This window comes from Notechis scutatus, chromosome 1, assembly GCF_049901735.1.
Source record: "Notechis scutatus isolate UNSWTSFEM ecotype Mainland chromosome 1, rNotScu1.2, whole genome shotgun sequence".
Classification (NCBI taxonomy): domain Eukaryota; kingdom Metazoa; phylum Chordata; class Lepidosauria; order Squamata; family Elapidae; genus Notechis; species Notechis scutatus.
The window spans coordinates 315739579-315759558 of NC_142009.1; the positions used below are offsets into that span (position 1 = coordinate 315739579).

Genomic DNA, 19980 nt, shown 5'->3' on the forward strand with positions numbered 1-19980 from the left:
AAGTGAAACACAAATGTTTTAAAATTTAAATGAATATGTATATCTCAGGCCTCTTCTTTAGCCCCTTTCCCCCAGCAGTAAGAGCAGGGTGGCTTTTCAGAGGATAGTCAGAGGGGAATTTTACTCTCACTTTTATAAGATGAAAAGTTTTTGGAAGTATCTGAGACAGTCCCACTGCTTATTAAACAAATTTCAGAAGAAGAAAATGATGCATTTTCTGGTTGGCTAAGTGAATTTCTTGAAAGTTGATAGGAAGATACTTTTGAAAAGCAATACCCAATTAAGAAGAAATAGTTCCTTGACCAAAGAAGCAAACTTAAACACTTACTCAGTTCACCTGCTCAGAGATCTTTTGATTTGATTTGAGCATCCGAAAGCAGGACAAGAAGCAACAGTAGCTCATTAAAGAGATCCTACCTGGAGCTACTGAGAAATTTCCTGACAGTGAGAGCAATTGGTCAATGGAACAGGTTGCCTTCTGGAACTGTGGATGTTCCATCACTGTAGGTTTTCAAGAAAAGATTGGACATTCAGGATGGTCCTGCCTTGGGCAGGTAGTTGGACTAGAAGACCTTCATGGTCCCTTCCAGTTCTATGATTCATCTTTTCTCTCAAATCTTTCTGTTGAATCCTCAGCAAAACTGGAAATATGCAAGATGGTCAAATTTCTTGTTCTATTGGGAGCTGCATAAGGTGCTCTAAAACTTTTCCTTTGAACTTCCTAAATATTTCTCTTGTCCCTGAAATATATTTCATCTCCTTTCGGGCAGTCACCATAAGAGGAAGAGACAATGGATATATATATAGTCTGTGTAGTTCATTGAGTAGGGATAATTGAATTTGCAAATTTCCTCTTAGAAAGCTATTTTATGCTTTCATTCTATAAAAAAAATTGAATGAAGACAAACTAAAAAGGTTACTGGAGATGTTTGTGACATAGGAGAATAAAGATGCCTCCCCTTCAAATCAATACACAACTGTCAACTTTGGAATTCCATTGAGGAAAATCACTCCCTTATAATGTGATGATCATCTAGGAAAAAAGAATTTTTATTTGAATTTCTCCTTTGATTAATGTATTGTTTGTATTTTAACACAGTTTTCATTATTTTATCAAAATATGACTGATCACCTTAAACACCTTATGGAATACAAATTTTAATGCCAAAAAAGGCATTTAATTCCTAGTTTGTCTTCTGATTCTCCCAGTGAACATAAACTACAACAGTTTTGCCCTTCCCCTGGTAGCCACCAAAAATTAGGAGAAGAATGTGAATTGTAATCTAATCACATCATTAGTTCATCTAGCTTAGTACTTTTTACTCTTGCTGGATCTCCTTTAAATTGTCCTAAAATCTCAAGGGAGAAGACTGGGTGTTTCTTTTTACACAGTTGGATTATAAGTCCGATCAACCCCAGCCTGCTTATCCAAAATTCAGGTTTGAGGTGAGGGTAATAGGAGTCCAGCAATAGCTAGACTACATTCATTTCCTGTGTTATCCTTTTAGATTCTTCTGTACTAAGAAGTAGGCCTGAAATTTCCAGCACTTAAAATAATTTGCTTTGAGGGTGAAGGTTCGTTCTCCAAGCTTGTGGGTTGGTTTCTGAATGTTTTGTTACCAGACTAGGTAACATCTTCAATGGAGTTTAGGGGATGGCAGGTCAATATTCTTCTGCTTATAAGGGCTTCGGGTGTGGGTGTGTCAAGTGAGGGTCTTGTGATGGGTCACAGCCCTAACTTACGCAATCCCCCCATAGCAGTTCACCTCCCGATGAACCTGACCTAATGTAACCTCCTTATTACAAGACCCATCACAAGACTCACTGATGACTCACACCTGACCCATCACAAGACTTTCACATATACCTGAAGCCCTTAGAAACAGAAGAACCACCAACACTGACATCCCCTAAACTCTGCTGAAGATGTTACCTAGCCTGGTAGCGAAACATTTGGAAACCAACCCACAAGCTCAGAGAACGAACCTTCATCCCATCCTACACCCGAGCTACAGATGTTTGCCGCTATTGCATAATTTGCTTTGTTCCTAAAAATACACTATCTCCCAGCAGTGTTTAAAGTCAAAGCAGAGGTTGAAAGCACCTCTCTGAGAAACCGTCCCTGCATTCAGTGCTGTTCTATTTGGGTTAATTTCTAGAGTATGCAGCCAACTTAGTGGGTACCTGATCTAGCGTATGTATGTTTGTCAGTATGCATGTATGTATGCTGATAACTTTTGAATATTTCTCCCATTTTCTTCTTTACAAATGCAGTCAAAGTATGGGGGTGGGGGAGAGGTTCCTGTTCATGATGCTATTATGGCCCTAAAATCAGAAATAGATGCTTTTTTTTTGCTTTTGAATTTTTTGCCATATCAACGCTCTGTCTTTTTAACATCACACTTGTCTTTTGCTAGTATGCCTCATCTAAACAGAGCACCGACCCATTTTGCAGTGAACCGTGCTCAAATGCAAATGCGAGCTCTTTGAGGTGAAAGCAGAAATCGTTTTATTTTGGCTGAACTGAAACCAATTCTTTCTAAAAATGATTAGGACCTTCGAAAGAAAAACTGGAAAGCAATGGAAGCATTGGCCTCAACTGAAAAATTGCTGCAGGACAGAGTGAACAAGACTGCCAAGGTTGTAATGCTAATTGCTAGAAACAATGCATTAGCTAGAAGTGATTCTGCAGCCGCCTTCTAAAATCAAATGGAAGCATTTAGCTTTTACTGCAGTTTTAAATAAACTCTTTTGAATCCTTCCTTCCTTCCTTCCTCCCTTCCTTTCTCCATGTACTGTCACCTTTGCTTCTGCCTGTCATCTTTATACCCTTCTTTTTTCTTTCTTTCCTTAAACATTTAATTTGTGAGCATGCTGCTTATTTTGGTTTTGCTTGGGACAGATGCTAGAGCTGTAGGGTTGTGATGTTTAGTCTGCAGAGTGATGATCTGCCACCCTCTTGGTCATTGAAAATTTCTCTTGTTTTGTGCTGAAAGGAACTCTGTCATAAAAGAACTGCCCGTAAGTTTTTTTTTAAGACATTTTTTTTTACTTCTATTATATAACAACTTTGAAATTTAATACTCAGCCTAGTGTCCCAGTTGTCTGGATAAAATTTAATCTTGCTGGGAGCATTACACACACAAGCTCCCACTGATATTTCAAAGTGCTTAACGAGACCCTGTTATGTCTGTGTTAAATTTATCCACAGAGACTTCTAGTTCATTTTAGTAGATCCTGATTAAGGTTTGCCACAACCAGATTTTTTGTAAAATTTTACAGTACAGATTTAAGATTTGTAATAATTGAAATTATTTTTTTTTAACCAAGCTTAAGATTTATTATAGTTTATAAATTTTAAAATGAGCTTTAAAACTAGGTTAACTGAAAATAACACTGGCTCCACCCATTGTAGTAGCTAATTGTGCTGAACTACAGCCCCCATAATCCACAACCCAATGTTTCACAGTGTTTGTTTGGTGACGGTGATTTGGATTATATTGCACCATTTGGTGTGTGCTAGGTTGAGGAAAGCTATTATAAGGAAGCAGTTTAAACTATTTCTGTTTTGTACATTTCTGTTAGCAACTCTCCTGTTATGTTTTCAGCCAAACTAGCAGTTCTTTTTTATATATTCTTATTTTTAAATACACTGATTTATATTTTTGGAAAACAAACTTAATATAATCACAGTCTCCAAAAGAGTAATTATGCTGATTCTTTTGCATCAAAAATGATAATCTTGGACTACAAACTCTACCATACAGTATGATGAAGTAGACTGGCTGATCCACAAAAGCTTACAGAATAATAAATTTGTTAGTACATAATGTGGTGCAAGATTTGTTATTTTTAATCTAGTGATATAATCCACAAGCTCAAATTGTTTTGAAGCAGCACTCACCTAACTGAAAAAACTGCTAGGAAGAACCTCTCCTAAAAAAATGAAATAAAATTTTGGCAGGCCTTTGTTGCAATGCTTATGGAGCTTGCTGGAGTTGAGTTACAGGATAGGGTTGGTAGGTTCTTCAACTTTGGTGAATGGTGGCAAAATAAACTTCAATAACACAGAGAGCTTGAATTTCTGGCAGATCTGTGGACCAGGAAGGTCCATCTTTTGTGGAATCTGAATATTTGCAGTCCACCTAGGGGAAACAGAAACAGTATTGAATCTGTCTGAAGAACATTGCTTTGATCCATGGACTGTGCTTTATGACCGGCCATGGCTCCCCCACCTGCCCTTCCATTCTTCTCTGTTGCAGAGCAACAAGTAGAAGGAACAAATGTTGGTTGCTGCCTGCTTTTTGATCTTTGAAATCCTTGAACTTTCTTCTTTTGGCAAGATTGTTTATCCAAGAGGGGAAAAAATGCTGCCCAGCTCTGACATCTTTATAGAATATTCTAGGAAAGCAAAAGCAGGACAGAGAAGACACCTCTTGAAGCATGTGGTGAAAGACAGCGAACATATTTCGCCTTGACACTTAAAAAGATAATGTTGCTTCACATTTATTTAAAGGATCCGCAAACATGCAAACAAGTGGAAAAAATAGAAGAGTTGTTGTATCCAGAAATATTGCCTGATCACCACCACATTCTGTGGAGTTGTTGGTGCTCTTTGAGCTTGGTTGTTTTCTTTTAAGACATTTCATTACCAAACTAGGTGACATCATCAGGACTAGGAGGAAGGTGATCAGCTCTAGAACTGATAATTTACCTAATTTGGTAATGAAGCATTTGCAAGAAAACAACCAAGCTCAGAGCACCAAGGATTCCACAGTTCAACCCTGACTATAATTATTCTCTTAATCACATTCATTTTGCACCCTGGGGTTGCAAAGACAATAGAGTTTTAGACTTTGATTGGTTAAGTGACCATAAACTAGAAGTCTGGGGTCAGAATGCTTCCTTCTTAATTTTAAATGAGTTTAACTGCATTTGCTTACAAGAGGAAGCAAACAGGAATTAGTTTGCAGCCTGTTCTGCTGTTACAAAAGAAACTATTTAGAGTCTCAGCAGAGGGTCAAATAGTGGGAGATCAACTGGCACACGTGTGTGTGACCCACTCATAACTGTTCAAGTGCTTTACCATAATAGACAAATGAAGTTGGAAGACTCTGGTCACTTTTGAAGTGATAATTGAGTTTTCTAATAACAGCTGTATTTCCAGTGCAATACCGCATGGAATTTTCATAGAGGGACTAGAGTGGATAAGGAAGGGAGAAAAGGAAAATGAATGTCGCCTGGGAGCCAACTTCCTACAATTTTAATAACAAAAAAAAAGTTTCCTAATAATGGCATAATTGCTGTGGAAATAATCTGGAATATTTGCGGTTAGTTCCAGAATTGTTTGAGCCTTTCAAAATGTAACCCATGTAGTATTGCTTTCTTGCCTTAATTCGGTCATATATAAATATTCAGTCCTGATTTAAAGGATCAGCAAGCATGCAAATAAATGGAAAAAATAGATAAGTTGTTGTATCCAGAAATATGCAAGGCGGAATAATATTGTAATCAGACTGATAAAGATTTTTTTTCAAACTAGTTTGGGTAATACATTTCTTCCTGGCACCCATTTAAGATCCCCCTCTTCCATCTTTTAAAAAAATCTCTATTAGACTCCAAATGTAAGTTGATTATTATTATTGTAGTTTTCATCTGCTTTAAACCTTGTATAGCTTTTATATTAAATATATATGCATATATAAAACTTTTAGTTTTAAAGCGAATCATTCCATGTTCCAAATGCAAGGGCAGCATATGGAATCATTTTTGCTCCTTAGAATCAGTAGTATTAAACTGAGAACTATTTAGGCCAAGAAATGGAAATTGATGTGACATCATGGTAGAAGATTTACACTTATTTTATCATTTTTCTTTCACTTTTATCAATCCAGGACAGTCAACAACATGCAGAGGCTGTTAAAGCAGAGATGAGAAACATATTGCAGAAGCTATTTCCTATAGTCTCTCTTCCTTCCACTTTGGTAAGATTACCATTTGTTTAAATTTATCAAATGGGTAACCATGTGTAAAGCAAGACTGATTTCTAAGGCAATATTGAAGGGTGAAAAAAATGGTTTTTGCTAATATGAACTTAGTTCTCTTGTTAATGCTTTGGCTGGTTCATTTCTACTACCTAGCAAAATTGTGTCTTCAAAGACTGCTAAGTTCTAAGTTGCTATTCTGTACATACCATTCAAGACTCTGTCTGTGCTAGTTAATTAGCTGTGCTACTTATTTATTTCCAAATTCTTTTAATGTGTTTTTTCATATTCAGAGTCACAGTGAGTGGATGTGTGGATTTGAAAAAGCAATAAGAGAACATACAAAAGAGACTTCTCGATCAGATGACATTAAGGTTAGTGCAAACTGGATATGAATTTAGTTTTAGCTAAGTAGTTTTTTAATATCAGGATTTTTTTTTTATTCTGGGGAGCAGGGAGAAAACTGATGTCCTGTGTTTGAGAATTAATTGGTAATAACTTGAGATTTGATTGACAATAGAATGCCAAGATTAACCTTAGAATTTGTCCCACAAGTGTTTTCCCAAAGTTCTTTAATGTTTTTTTTTAAATTTTATTGGTTTTTAAAAACAAACATAAACAAACAAAACATAAAAACATCAAGCTATCTTCCATAGGTGTACATACAGTGTGCCGGTTGGTTTACAAATTTTTTTGTGCTTCCATTTCGTAGTCTTCAAGTACAATTACATTGCATATAATCTCATATTGTCAATCAAAAATTAAATACCTTAGTATCATTATTAATCAATCATTTGACTATACTTTTATTCATTCATGTTTTACAAGATAATCATAATTTACTTAGTTTATTTTATAACACTTCATATTATCATCCCAAATCTATCCTAAAATCATTTTGTAGATATAAGAAAGAAATACATCTTTATATATTTATTATTTTCTAAAAGTCTACATATTTCATTACTGTATTTTATTGTCTAACCATTGATAGAAAAGATCCCAAATTTTATAAAATTGTTTATCCTCTTGTTCTCTAATTTCAAATGTCAATCTACTCATTTCAGCACATTCCAATATTTTCTTAATGATTTCCTCCTGTGATGGTATTTTCTCATTTTTCCAGTTTTTAGCAAATACAATCCTAGCCGCTGTTAATACATTTACAATCAGGTATTTCAAGTCTTTACTATATATTTCAGGTAAAATTCCCAATAAAAATATCTCTGGTTTCAAGTCTATATGTTTTTTTGTCATTTTTTCCAACCACATGTGGATTTTAGTCCAGTATTTTTTAGCATCCGCACAAGTCCACCACATATGGTAATATGAGCCAGGTGTCTGATGACATTTCTAACATTTTTCGGATTTATTCTTGAACATTCTTGCTATTCTTGTCGGGGGAAAATGCCACCTGTAAAACATCTTATACAAATTTTCTTTATATGCTGATGACATTGTCATTTTATAATTTTGAGACCACAATTTTTGCCATTTCTCTAAATCGATCCCATATCCAAAATTCTTCCCCCAAGCAATCATAGTTTCTTTAACTTGTTCTTCTTGTAGTTTAATTTCTAATAAATATCCATACAATTTTTTAATCACCTTTTCATCAGTACCTGTCAAAATCTTATCTAAGTCAGTCAGTTTATCATAGAAACCTTCTGTTTTAGAATCTTTATCATATCTTGAATGTATTTGTTCATATGAAAACCAATTCATCTTTATACCTTGTTCCTCTAGTTTTTGCATAGATTAAAGTTCACCCTTTTCATTCAATATTTCACCATATCTAACTGTTTGTTCCTTTTTGTATATTACAGGATACGAAAATGCTTCAATAGTCGATAGCCAGACTGGAATTTTCAAATAACATTGTCTTTTAATCTTCTCCCAGTTTAACCACAGAGACTCCCGTATATAATGTCTGCTAAAATAGCCCTGTGTTTTAGTTCCTTTATACCATAAAAAAGCATTCCACCCCAACAACAAATCATGTCCTTCTAATGTCAACAATCTAGTATTTCTTAGTGTTATCCATTCCTTAATCCACATCAGATTTGTAGCTTGGTAGTACAACTCCCAATTAGGCAAACCAAATCCTCCTCTAATTCTAGCATCTTGCAAAAGTTTTAACTTTATTCTCGCTTTCTTACCTTGCCATATATATTTCAATACAATTTTATTTAAATCTTCAAAGTAGTCTTTTCCAAGCCTAATTGGAATTGTTTGAAACAAATATAAAAGTCTGGGTAATATATTCATCTTGATTGTTGAAATTCTCCCTATTAGTGACAGTTGTAAATTTTCCCATTTCGTCAAATCTAGCCCTATCTGCTGTTTAAGTTTAATATTATTATTCTCTTTTAATGTACTACATCTTGCTGTCAAATATATCCCCAAGTACTTAATCTTATTCGTGACCTGAATTTTCAATAGGTCTGCCAGTTCTTCCTTTTGTCTTAATAGCATATTCTTTGTCAAAATCTTTGTCTTATCTTTATTTATTTTCAAACCAGCCACCTTTCTATATGTCTCTATCTTTTCTATCAATTTTGATGCTGTTTCTAAAGGGTCTTCTAAGATGAAAACCAGATCATCCGCAAATGCTTGCAGCTTAAATTCTTCCTTTTTGATTTTCATTCCTTTTATATTCTTTTCATCTCTAATATTTCTGTTTAGCACTTCCAAAGTTAACACAAACAACAAAGGTGATAGTGGGTACCCTTGTCTTGTTCCTTTTCTTATATTGATAGAGTCTGTCAGTTCTCCCTCTATCATTACCTTTGCCGTTTGCTTATAGTATATAGCTTCTATTGCTTGAATAAATTTTCTAGCAAAACCCATCTGTTCCAACAGTAATAACATGAATCGCCAATTCACATTATCAAATGCCTTCTGTGTATCTAGAAATATCAGAGCCATTTGTTTTTCAGGATGTGCCTCGTAGTATTCCAAGGTGTCCAAGATTACTCTTATATTGTCTTTAATTTGTCTCTTTGGCAGAAATCCATTTTGATCAGGATGGATAAAATTATTTAAATATTTTTAAGTCTTTCTGCCAATATTGAAGCAAAGATTTTATAATCTGCATTTAGTAGAGAAATGGGTCTATAGTTCTTAATTTGTAATGGGTCAGCCTCCTCTTTTGGAATAAGTGTAATATAGGCTTCTGACCATGATTTAGGTATCTTCTTCTTTAACATGACTTCATTCATAACTTCTAGCAATGGAAGATTCAACGATTCTTGTAATGTTTTATAAAATTCTGCTGGAAGTCCATCTGGGCCTGGTGCCTTTCCATTATTTTGCTTCTTGAGTGCTTCAGTTAACTCTATCATCATTATATTGCTTTCTAACATTTTTTCAGTCTCTTTAGGTATCTGAGGTAAATTAGCATTCTGTAAGTACTGTTTAACTCTTTCCTCATCAATATTATCTTGCATATATAATTTCCCATAGAAGTCTCAAATGATTTCCTTCTTCTCTTTGCTACCATGGCAAACTTGGCCTTGGTCATCTATTAATTGCAATATTTTCCTTGATTCTTTCTCCTTTCTCAATTTGTATGCTAACCATCTACCTGGTTTGTTTGCGTCTTCAAAGTAGTTCTGTTTAGCACCTCTAATTTTCTGTGCTAATTCTTCTTTTTCTATTTGACCCATTTTGTGTTTAATTATATCCATTTTTAGCTTGATGTCCTTTTTCTGTGGCATTTTCTGTAGCTCTTTTTCAAGTCTTTTATGCTCATCTTCTAGGGCCTCAAAGGGTAGTCTTTTCATAGTATTCCTTTTCCTTGTATAGTCTATTATCAAGCCTCTAACATATACATTCTGAATTGATGTATCTTCTTTTTTGTTTTCTCTAAAGAAAAAAGCCAATTCTTTCTCCATCCACTGTGTGAAATCTTTTTCCTTTAAAATAGTATTATTTAACATCCATCTAGATCTTCTTTTTTGTCCTTTCCATTTAATTGTCATTGGATTGTGATCAGCCCAAGTACTTATTTCAATATTTATTTCTTGAATATTAGTTATTAATTCTGTTGACATCCATATCATATCTATTCTGGACCATGATAAGTGTCTATTTGAATAGAAGGTGTATTGTTTAGTTTTAGCATTTCTTTCTCTCCATGTATCTTTTAAATTTATTTCATCTACCATTTAAAAAAAAGATTTAGGGAGAGTCTTTCTGTTTTGCTTTATTGTTTTCTGTGCTGTATAGTCCAATTTATTGTCTACAATTCCATTAAAATCTCCCATCATAACTATATTAGCATAGTCCAGTTCGATTATTTTCATATGTAATTTTTTGTAGAATTCTTCTTGTTTGTCATTCGGAGCATAAATTGCAATCAGGAGTGTTTTCATATTATTGTCCATTATTTCCACCATTAGTATTCTTCCATCATCATCGGTATAGATCAATTTTGCTGGGGTGGTCTCTTTAATATATAAAATCACTCCTCTTTTCTTACATTGTGTCAAGGAAGTAAATATTTTCCCTAATTTTGGCTGTACCAACAATTGCTCATATTGTTTTTTAATATGTACTTCTTGTAGACAAATTATATCAAATTTTAATTTCTCTAATTTATGAAAGGTTTTCCTTCTTTTAACGGCTGAGTTAAGTCCATTTATATTAATTGTAATCATTTTTTTCTCTTCCATGGTTATATTTTATAGTTAGGTTTAGCAGCTCTCGTAGATCTTAGTTCCCGTTGTTCTTTGGCTTCCACCTTTCCACCTACTGCGCCTTCTTCTTTTTCAGTCGCCATTTGGCAGTCCTCTTGGAATTCAATTAGTGAGATCTCTTTTTCTGCCTCTTCCTCTTTTCTTCCAAAAAATTCTGTATAAAATAATTCTGTTTTCTCAATTGAGTCAATTCTATGTCTCTGTTCTTGCCATGAAATAGAATTGTGTACAAATGATGAACATGTAATTGCTAAATAGATGTGAGTTGCTTGAAGAAATAAATAACATTCCTCTTAGTTTATAGTCACTCCCTAAACATATATTGAATTCATATTCTATTATTATCCCTGTTCTATTATTATCATCCATGCTATCTGTCCAGAGCTAATGGAACTTTCAAAATGTAGCCATTCAGACTTCCGGTTTGTCGGCTTCGCGAGCGGCAGGGATTTGCGAAGCTGCGCGATCCCTGCCGCGCTAGCCGTTTTTGGGGCTCCGACCCACACGGGTACGGAGCTAGGCTGCCCTGCAGGGGCAGCTGAAGGTAGGGGATCCGGAGAAGGGACTGGGGGTGTTGCAGACCCCCTCCCTGGCCGGCAGAACCCCCTTTTCCCAGGACGGTGCAGCGGCGGTCCGTAATGGCCGCCACAAAGAAGCTGACAGCCGGGTAAGAATGCGCAGGAGGAAGTGGAGAAAGTGATTGAGAGGAGAAAGTTTTTCTTGGCTCCTAGGACTCTAAGACATATTTAATAAAATTCCTGAAAAGTATGACTTTCTGAATAATACCTGCCAGAAGAGGAAAAAAGCGGCTGCTTGAAGGTGCTGAAAGGATAGTTTTCCCTCTTTTCCTACGGAATAAATAACTGGATATTAAGAAACCTATTTTTTTAGGTGGAAATTGGTTTTAAGCGATGAGTGGGAAGAGAGAGGATTAAAAAGAAAATATTTGTATGCTAAGATTTGTTGGAGCAGATGCCTTAAGGATTTGAAGACTAGAATATATTGTAATAAGATTTTAAACAGATTTGGACTTTCTTTCTCTTTGATTGATATTACCCCAGAAGGAGAAAGTGAGAACTCTGCCTTGGTTTGGACTGATTGATAACTTTGGGACTGTTTTATCTTTTTTATTTTCTTTTGAATATTCTGGTTGTTGTAAGAAGAAAGAAGGAGAAAAGAAAAGAAAGATTTATAATGGCTCTTTCTGTTGAGGAACTAAGAAATGGTGTGGAAGAAGCTTTCCTTTTCTTAGAAATGGCGCTTACTAATTATCAACAAAAATTACAACAGATGAAGACAGCAGAGGAACAAGAAAGAAAGGAAGGAGCCATCTTTAATGAATCTCAGAATTTGATCCAGAAAAAAGGAAGAGAGAAAGAAAAGAAAAGAAGAGAAAAGAAGAAAACTAAAGGATTTAAGGACCTAAGATCTAAAAAAACATTTAAGAAAGGGAAAAATAAAGTGCAAAACCAATATGATGATTGTAAACAAAGGGGAAAAGAAATACGACAGAGAAGGGAAGCTGGTAAGGCAGAGGCTAGAAGAAGTGGGGGTAGAAAGGTTTGTTGGGAAAAGAAAGAAAGGGAAAAGGTGGAGAAAAGCTACAATGTTTTGAAATTAAATGGAAAAAAGGAATTTTTTATGGATAATGGATAAAGTATAATTTTTTTTTTAAAAAAAAAAAGATTTTGCAAGGTACATAAGATGAGATGGTAGTATTGCAATGGTTTAAGAGTTGATAAGAGATTAAAATGTTAAAATGTTTAAAAATGATTGGTTTTAAAGCTTAATAATAGGAGAGGTTTAGAATATTGTTTTAATTAAAGAGTTTAATAAAATTATGGTATTGATGTTATTATAAAATTTTTATTATAGTATTTCTTTTTAATATTTGGATTTATTGTCTAATTATGCATTTAATTGTGTTGGATGTATTAGTTAGATAGAATGTACCAAGCAAAATCTGATTGGGTATTAGATATTATTTTAAAGATTAATTTGATTAACTTAGGGGGGAGATAGAAAGGCATCATACTCTGATTAATGATTTCAGGAGAAACTGATTTTCTTTTTTTTCATAAGGGATGAGACAAAGGGATGATAAAAAATGGACAAAAGATACAAATATAATGATTTAAACTAAGATGATTAATTAAGGTAGAATTAAGAAGTGTGAAATATGTGGAGAAGTTAATATAGAAGGCTTAGAATGGTAAATAAAATAAGTAATGATATGTAAGATGAGCATGAATATAATTGAAGTCCATGAAGAGAGAGACACCTGGGTCCAAGTTACTTTCCAAAAAGATTTTTTTTATGTTTTGTGTGTTGTGTGTATATGTTTTTTTTTGGGGGAGAATTGGTAAAAACTTGTAGAAATATAGAATGAGAATAATGGTAACTAAGTCAGAAAGAATCAGATGAAATAATAATAATGATATTGAATAAGAGTAAAGAGAAGTAAAGAGAAATTGAATAAGAGGTTTTGGTATATTATATGGAAATGGTTTAAAACAGAATCATAATTTATCTGACTTGTTAAATTTACAATGGAAAAAGGTTTAAACATGTAATGAATAATGATAATTTGTGTGTTTTAAAAATTAATAAAACTTGTTTAAAAAAAAAAAATGTAGCCATTCAGCATTTCACTGGAATAAAGAGAGTTCTCTGCCTTGCATTCTGTATATTATATCCATGGAATCTTTTTTATCATTATAGGTCATGGAACAGAAGTTGAAAGAGGCAGATGAACTACATGTCATGTTGCAGCAAGAATGTGAGAAGTACAAAGTTGTCCTTGCAGAGACGGTAGGAAGGAGCTTTATAAAATCTGGCTATATTCAGTAATATTTCTTCTTCCTCAATTTCTTGTGGGCATCAACATAACTGAAATTTTGTATTACTAGGAGGGAATCTTGCAAAGGCTACAGCGCAGTGTAGAAGAAGAAGAAAGCAAATGGAAAATAAAAATTGAAGAATCACAGAAGGAACTACAACAGGTATTTTAAAAAATCAAGCATTCATGCTGAAAATAGTTGGGAGCTAGTTAGAGCTAGTTAACTGAAAATATTCGTACAGTGTTTAATTATTTTATCGGTCTAGAAAAAATACAGGTTGCCTCTCAGTATAATAATTCTTTTTTTATATATAAAAAGTTTTTTTATTTTTTTATTTTTTACACATCTCTTCAAGTGAGCAACGTGATTCCAGGTTACAACATTCATACAAAGTCATAATTACATTTCCAACTTTCTTATCTAATTCATATCAAATCATTATTCCACTGATCTTTAAATAAGTTCTCACTTCATATTTCAATTCATTAATTCAATATCAAAAACATTTCATCCTCACATATATTTTCCACTCTTTATCCCGTTATTTCCATTTTCAGCTTATCACATATTTTATTTTACATTATTATCTTCATTAACTTTTTCAAAGCCAATATGTAATAAACAAACAAAAAAGAGTAAAAATAAAATAAAACTAATATATTCAGGATCCACATGGTATATCCCCCAATCTACAATAAATCTTATATTTATCCCAGAGATATTCATATAACAATTTCATATTTTTTCTTTGTTTCCACTTAGCCAGTTTACCTATGAAATTTTGTTAAATTTTCATTCCCCTCCTTTTTAATCATAATATAATACTCTCATTACACATACTTTACTTTACAATATACCGTATATACTCGAGTATAAGCCGAGTTTTTCAGCCCATATTTTGTGCTGAAAAAAACCCCCTCGGCTTATACTCGAGTCAGATTCCCCTCTGAAAAAAAATGGTGTGGAGCTCTGGAGCTGGGCAGCCGCTTCCGTGTTTCCTTTGCAACTTGTAAGCATGGGGGTAATCGGAAGCAGAAAAGTTCTTGCATGAGGATATATTGTTTTTTCTTTTTTTAACTGTTTTTAGGGGGGGGGAAAGACCCACCATCATGTGAGAATGCTCAGACACGAAATCTATCCTCCCGAAAATAAGTGTGTGTGTGTGGGGGGATTTTAACAGAGGGAAGACGTAGGGAGAAGGCAAAAGCAACGGAAGATCCTTCTGGGGAAACTGAGGGGGAGACTCACCCTTGGTCCAGATGAGCCCCCTTCCCCGCCCCTAAGGAAGCAGAGGCAGCCAGCAAGGGCAGGCAAGCCCCACTTCGCAGACTCCATCCGTCCTCGCTCCCACCCAAAGCCACGAAGTCCCCAATCGCGCAGCCCAGATTCGCCCTCCCTCAGGGGGCAGCAACGACGCCCGGTGTTTCCCGAGACAAGAAGCTCCGCTGTGCAATGAAAGCGCCCTGGCTCTAGGCTCGCGGGCTCAGAAAACAACGCGAGCCTCAGCCCCAGCTGCTTTCAGTCCACTTGGGAGGAGGAGGAGGTGGTGGTGTGGTGGTGGCTCGCGTTGTTTTCTGAGCTCTAGGCTCGCAGGCTCAGAAAACAACGCGAGCCGCCACCGCCGCCACCTCCTCCTCCTTCTCCCGAGTGGACTGAAAGCAGCTGGGGCTGAGGAAACAAAGCCAAGCGGAGCCGAAGGCACCTCAGCTCGCGTTGTTTTATGAGCCTGCGAGCCTAGAGCTCAGAAAACAATGCGAGCCGCCACCACCACCTCCTCCTCCTCCTCCCGAGCAGACTGAAGGCAGCTGGGGCTGAGGAAAAACCAAGCAGAGCCGAAGCCACCTCGGCTCGCGTTGTTTTCTGAGCCCGCGAGCCTAGAGCCAGGGCGCTTTCATTGCACGGTGAAGCTTCTCGGGAAACGCCGGGCGTCGTTGCTGCCCCCTGAGGGGAGGGCGATTCTGGGCTGTGCGATTGGGGGACTTCGTGGCTTAACGCGGGATTTCTGATTCCCCTTACACGCGCGTGGATATGCCGCGGGCGTTTTCTTCCAAACGCCCCACTGGCAGAGAACACTGACTTTCATAGTGAGATCGTTTTCCAAATTAATTGATTCACTTATGATCTCTCTCTCTCCGAATAGTCAAGCCCTTTTCAGCACGCGCATCTGCCGCTGCCCTTTGCACCTTGCAAATGCAAAATCCCGGGGTTTTGCATTTGCAAGGTACAAAGGGGCGCGCGGATCGCGCCTGCTGGAAAGGGCTTGACTATTCGGAGAGAGAGAGAGAGATCATAAGAACGGCTCTTGCTTTTTCTTGCAAGGGAGAGAGTGACTCCTGCCTCCCACTGTCGTCATCGTCTTCTTTTGGGTTAGTGAATCAATTAAACCTTTCATGATAGTGAGATCGTTTCCCAAATTAATTATTTTTATTTTTGAAATTTACCAGTAGCTGCTGCATTTCCCACCCTCGGCTTATACTCGAGTCAATAAGTTTTCCCAGTTTTTGTGGTAAATTAGGTGCCTCAGCTTATATTCAGGTCGACTTATACTCGAGTATATACGGTAATCCTTTCTGGTTTACAATATTCTCTATTTTCTCATATCCTTTAATCAATTACATTTTCTATTTCATGTCTAATATAATATGTATACAATAAAGACGAAGAAAAAATCAAGTTTCCTTTTTGTTTCCATTTAACCAAATTTAACCTATAAAATTTTATTTAATTTTTATTCCACACTTTTTGGTCATAATAGCATTTTTTTTCTAGTTTACCATATTCTTTGTTTTTCTAATATCATTTGAATAATCAATTATCCAAATCCAAATATATACATGGATTTAATAACAATAAAGCCATCTTAATTTCTCTTACTCTGTAATCATTTTTCTCATATATAATTATATAATAATCTTAAGGTAATTCCCAATAAACTTCAAATCTTGAACTTCAAATCTCCCCAATCTATATTTCTAAAAAAAATACCAAAATACATTTCCACATGGTATTCCCCCTTTATATTATCTTTAACCCTTGTTTCTAAATCTCTTGGCCTTATAGTTTCTTATAATTTTGACCAGCTTTCCCTTTTCTTAAGTTTGTCTGGTCTTTCCTCTTAATTCCTCTTTTTTCCTCTAGTATTGTTTTTCATCTGCCAATCACTTACTTTTCCCTCCACCCTTTCCTGTTCTCTCTCTTGGAATTTCTTCTTGTACAGCTTCTTCTTTTGTTTAATCTTGGGAATATTTTCCCTTTTATTTATTACATCTATCAACAATGTCTTAATTTTGATTCCTTTCATGTCTTTTTTCAATGTCCCTTGTTCTTTGTGCTCTTCTAAGCTGCTTTCCTCTTCTGTTAACTCCTCCTCCGTAAACTTTCTTTGCTCTTCTGTGAACTGCATCACCATTAATTTTTCTGCCAGTATATACAATAATTCTATTCTTTCTTTTAACATTCCTCTCACAGTTTGCACTTCAGTGGTGGTATTCAGCCGGTTCGCACTGGATCGGGAGAACCGGTTGCAAGAATTTGGCGTAGGTCGCCGAACCAGTAGTAAGTTCTGGCTGGCTACGCCCCCCCACCCGGTTGCCCTCCCGCCCGATGCTTGCTCACCCCGTCCCCTGCCCACCTAGTATTTCTTTTTTCCCCTCTTGACAGTCAGCTGTAGATAAGATCAGCTGTGTCGGGATTCCCCTTGCTGAGGCCCAGGAAGGAAAAACATGGAGGGAGGAGCTCAACCCCCTTCCATTTTTTGCCTTCCAGATCCCCAGAGGAGCCTTAGGGGAGCAAAAACGCCCCCCCTGAGGCTCTTCTGAGGCTAAGAAGCTCCCAAAATGGAGCTTGGAGGGTTGCTGCGCGCCCCTCCCATGCTCTGTTCCTTTTCTTCCAGAGCCCCAGAGGAGCCTTAGGGGAGAAAAAATGACACCCCCCCCCGAGGCTCCTCTGTGGCTAGGAAACTCCCAAAAAATGGGTGGGGGCTGCAAAAAAAGCCACGCCCACCCAGTCACATGGCCACACCCACAGAACCGGTAGTAAAAGTTTTTGAATCCCACCACTATTGCAGTTCCAATTTGAATTCTTTGCCTCTTTCTTCTATTTTTTTAATCAGTTGAGTTATTCTTTATTTTATTAAAATCAGAGTCTTTTATTTTAGTCTTTGCCAAAAATATCCATTTACCTCAATTCCTCTTATTAATCTTTCTGTCTCCTTGTCACAATCAACACCAAACAGTCCCAAGATATTATCTTCACTTGTTCCTTTGTTGCAATCCCCCCTTTTTTGGTGCTTCTGGGGTTATTGTTATAAAACAGTCTTTTATTTCATTTCATTTGTCATTCACACATTTGTAAAACCAGTAATTTTCCATGAAATCATAAGAAAAAAAGTGCCTTTAACCATTAGATGGCGCTCTACATAGTTTTCCACTTTTCAAAAGTTCTTTTTTCTCTTTTCAATTGTATTCTGCTAATTTTCAACCATTAGCTCTTTTAAATATAGTCAATTCCAGGCAAGTCCAGCGTTCTATCCAATGCCTAATTAATGCCAATTTCTGTATCTTATTCCAATTTTGGTCTCTAATTCTGTTATAGTCCTTTTATGGTCTGGTTTATTTACCTTATAATTACCTCTTATTTTCCATTCGCTGCTGCCACACTCTTAAACGAGGGCTCTTTCCTTCTGTTTCTCGGGGTTGCCAAAAAAAATCCAAAATCCTTTGCCTGGGTACATGCTGCTCACCACTTTACCGCTCCAGCACACCCTTAAGTCCCGGACGCTTTACTTCTTCAGGGCAGCCATTAAAACTGCCGCTACCTCCTGTCTTCAAGGGGAGATGCAGCTCCCCCTCTTCCCCCACCCCTCCAAGGTGGGTCCAAGATGGATCCGACCCCGTTGGGACCCTCCAACAGGATAAGCATGGATCGAAGCTGCGCGCAATCGCAGTCTTCGGTCCGTCTTCGATGGGAGTGCCCAAGTATAATAATTCTTAATATAGGGGATAAAATGAAAGATTCAATGAAAGCTAAACCGAGGTAAACCCAGACTGATACTTAAAAAGATTATCAGACAATTGATTATTTAATTTATGGATCAGCACAACTGTTTACCCTTCCATTAATTCATACAGATTTCTCTGTAGTTGCTACTAATGTAAAAGAAAATAAAGCTGATTTTTGCCCTAAAGTTCATAGCTAGACTGATACAGGAAGAATAACAGAATTGCAAGGGACTGGAGGTCTTCTAGTTCAATCCCTCTTTTTAAACAGAAGATCCTTTTCAGACAAATGGTTGTCCACTTTCTTCTTAAAAAAACCTTCACAGAGGTTAAATGGTTAATTGTTCTACTGCAATGAAATTTCTCCTTATTTCTAGGTTGGTTCTCTCCTTCATTAGGTTCCATCCAGAATGTTTAACCTCTTACTGCCACAAAATATGTCTGAACCTGCACAAATACTCAAACTCAGTCAGATCCACTTTTTCCTCCTCTGCCTATACTCTAGACATTACATCGGCTGCTTTATCTTTCAGAGGCCCTCCACTAATGATAGGGGACACTTGGGGCTGACAGGAGCCACTCAGGAGTTATACCATGAAGGCCCCAACTGACCTTCTGTTGCCAGCAGTGAACAATGCCTTCAATGAGCTCACCTGTCAGATTGTCAGAAAACTAAATATATGGGTACATTGTAGTTTATTTGTATAGGAATCCAATATGTGTCTGGATATAGTGTTCTTTCTCTGTCCTACCTCTTATTTGGAGGCTTATTTTGGAAACAGTTTTCCCCACTGTATGCATTAGGAAATTCAATCAGGTCTTCCCAGTAAGCCAGGATATCAGAGCAAGCCTAGTGAACCAGTCTACAACTCCATGATTAAATAGCAATTGCTTTGCTATCAGTTTTTAAACATGGCTATTTAATGAAAAAAATTAGCTACATGGTTAGAATTATTATGAATAAATTCTTTCATTTTATATTCAGTAAAATGCAGGCAGTAATTTAAAGATAAAAGTTATTTGAATGAAGTTATAAAATTGGATAAGTTGGATGTCATTTATTTTGTGTGTGTGTGTGTGTGTGTGTGTGTGTGTGTGTGTGTAGAGAGAGGGAGGGAAGGAAGGAGAGAGATAGAAAAGGCCAGCCAGATCACACTTGAAATAACATGTGATTTGTAACTGCCTGTTCCTTTTGTAGCTTAAAAAGGAACGAGAGCATTTGGAACGTGAATTGGAAAAAGCAGAAATTGAGCGATCAACATATGTGTCAGAAGTCCGAGAGGTAATGTACCTAGTTGAACTATTGAAGCCAGATATGCTTTATGTCACATGTACATATTTACCAGGGAGTATGAATACTTAGTTGGCCCAAAGATGAAAAACCTGCTCATCCAACGATCTAGGAGATTTTTATACTTTCAAATTCATTTATTAGTTGGAAATAAATTATATTAATGGC

The 19980-nt window shown here is 36.3% G+C and overlaps 1 protein-coding gene across 50 annotated transcripts in view; it reads left to right on the forward strand.

Annotated features, from left to right (window-relative positions):
* Positions 1-19980, forward strand: part of KTN1 (kinectin 1) — a 94215-nt gene that overhangs the window by 66980 nt on the left and 7255 nt on the right. For 27 of the 50 annotated variants that reach the window (XM_026670199.2, XM_026670197.2, XM_087952381.1 and 24 more), the window contains 6 exons: positions 2554-2640; positions 5895-5984; positions 6278-6358; positions 13406-13495; positions 13594-13686; positions 19720-19803. In XM_026670199.2, coding sequence (XP_026525984.1) covers positions 2554-2640; positions 5895-5984; positions 6278-6358; positions 13406-13495; positions 13594-13686; positions 19720-19803 — 525 coding nt within the window. The remainder of the gene's footprint in view (positions 1-2553; positions 2641-5894; positions 5985-6277; positions 6359-13405; positions 13496-13593; positions 13687-19719; positions 19804-19980) is intronic. The other 23 variants (XM_087952383.1, XM_087952378.1, XM_087952402.1 and 20 more) reach the window with 1 other exon arrangement.